Here is a 1,479-nt window from a genome sequence, read left to right as displayed (position 1 = left end):
AAGAGATTTATGGCAATATCAAAACCAACATAGAAGAATGTAAACAATATCTCTCTTGGTTGCATGACAATTACTTTAGAGTTGATAGAAGCGTTGTTGTCAGCTTAGCCAGGCAAAAATTAATTGAATGGCAAGATATTAAAGAAAAATTCTGGTAGAGTAAAAGCAGGGATCAGTTTATCAAGTTAGGTGACAAAAATACCAATTACTTCCATAGAGCCACAAAATGTAGAACAATGAGAAATAAGATAGACACAATTCAGGACAGTGAAGGCAATTGGATCTCTGACTATGAAGAATTGAAGACCTGCTTTACAGAACATTTCACTAAGATGTCAACAAAAGAAACACCTACCATAAACTCTGAAATAATCAATCTCATACCTACTACAATCACTAATACTGACAATACCAATCTAAATAGACCACCTGATTCCAGTGAAATCAAAGTTATACTCTTTAGTATGGCAAAAGACAAAGCACCAGGGCCAGATGGTTTTCCACCAAACTTCTTTCAAGCCAATTGGGACATTGTTGGAGATGACATAGTAAAGATAGTGAAACATTATTTCATATATGGTCACTTACTCAAAGAGATGAACTCTACTTTCATTACCTTGATCCCCAAGATTGATAACCCAACCTCCCCAAGCCACTTCAGACCCATAAGCCTATGCAACACTACTTACAAAATCATATCCAAGTCGTTAGCACAAAGAATGAAACCTTATCTGAACAAAATCATTTCACCCTACCAATAAGCCTTTATCCATGGAAGACAGATCTCTGATAATATTGTTATAGCACATGAGCTCATCCATTCAATGAGATCAAAAAGAGGAGTCAAAGTTGAAAAGGGAAGCATGGAAATAAAAATTGATATGGAAAAAGCTTTTGACATAGTAGACTGGAACTTCCTCGATATCATTATGTCAAAGATGGGATTTAATACTTCTTGGTGCCAAAACATAATGCAATGCATATCTACCACCACCTCAGTTGTTCTGATCAATGGTTCCCCTCACTACTTCTTCACTCCTTCTAGAATCCTTAGACAAGGAGACCCTCTATCTCCTTATTTGTTCCTGCTATGCATGGAAGCTCTCTCAAGAACCCTTATTGATGCTGAAGATATTGGCATAATCACTGGCATAAATATATGAAAGGGAGCACCCTATATCAATCACCTCCTGTTTGCTGATGATTGCATGGTCTTCTGCAAAGCCAATAAAACTGAAGCACATAACCTCAAGGATATTCTCAATTTTTTTGGAGATACTTCTGGCCAACTAATCAATTTCAACAAATCTGGTGTTTTTTTCAACAAAAATACTGACCCATCTCTTAATCCTATTATCAGCAACATAATGGGAGTTCAAAACTTATAGATGGATGATAAGTACTTAGGATCCCCCATGTTTACTCATAGAAGAGAGATAAAGTCTTTCAGACCTGGAGTTGACAAGATGAAACTGAGAC

General features: G+C 36.4%; 1 protein-coding gene across 1 annotated transcript; it reads left to right on the top strand.

Annotated features, from left to right (window-relative positions):
- Positions 1–236: 236 nt before the first annotated feature.
- Positions 237–1,163, top strand: LOC113334602. Its single transcript, XM_026580819.1, has 2 exons — positions 237–548; positions 783–1,163. Exons 1-2 carry the CDS (start codon positions 237–239, stop codon positions 1,161–1,163), a joined length of 693 nt encoding a protein of 230 aa, XP_026436604.1.
- The last annotated feature ends 316 nt before the right edge of the window (positions 1,164–1,479 follow it).

The sequence above is a fragment of the Papaver somniferum genome, unplaced genomic scaffold, assembly GCF_003573695.1.
Source record: "Papaver somniferum cultivar HN1 unplaced genomic scaffold, ASM357369v1 unplaced-scaffold_137, whole genome shotgun sequence".
NCBI classification, from domain to species: domain Eukaryota; kingdom Viridiplantae; phylum Streptophyta; class Magnoliopsida; order Ranunculales; family Papaveraceae; genus Papaver; species Papaver somniferum.
This window is presented reverse-complemented; position numbering and strand designations above follow the sequence as displayed.

What these genes read in the sequence shown, in the direction of transcription:
- LOC113334602 (XM_026580819.1), top strand. Translation starts at nt 237, where the DNA reads ATGAGAAATAAGATAGACACAATTCAGGACAGTGAAGGCAATTGGATC. An exon ending in ACATTGTTGGAGATGACATA is followed by an intron (nt 549 to 782) that starts GTAAAGATAGTG and finishes CATGGAAGACAG; the next exon opens with ATCTCTGATAATATTGTTAT.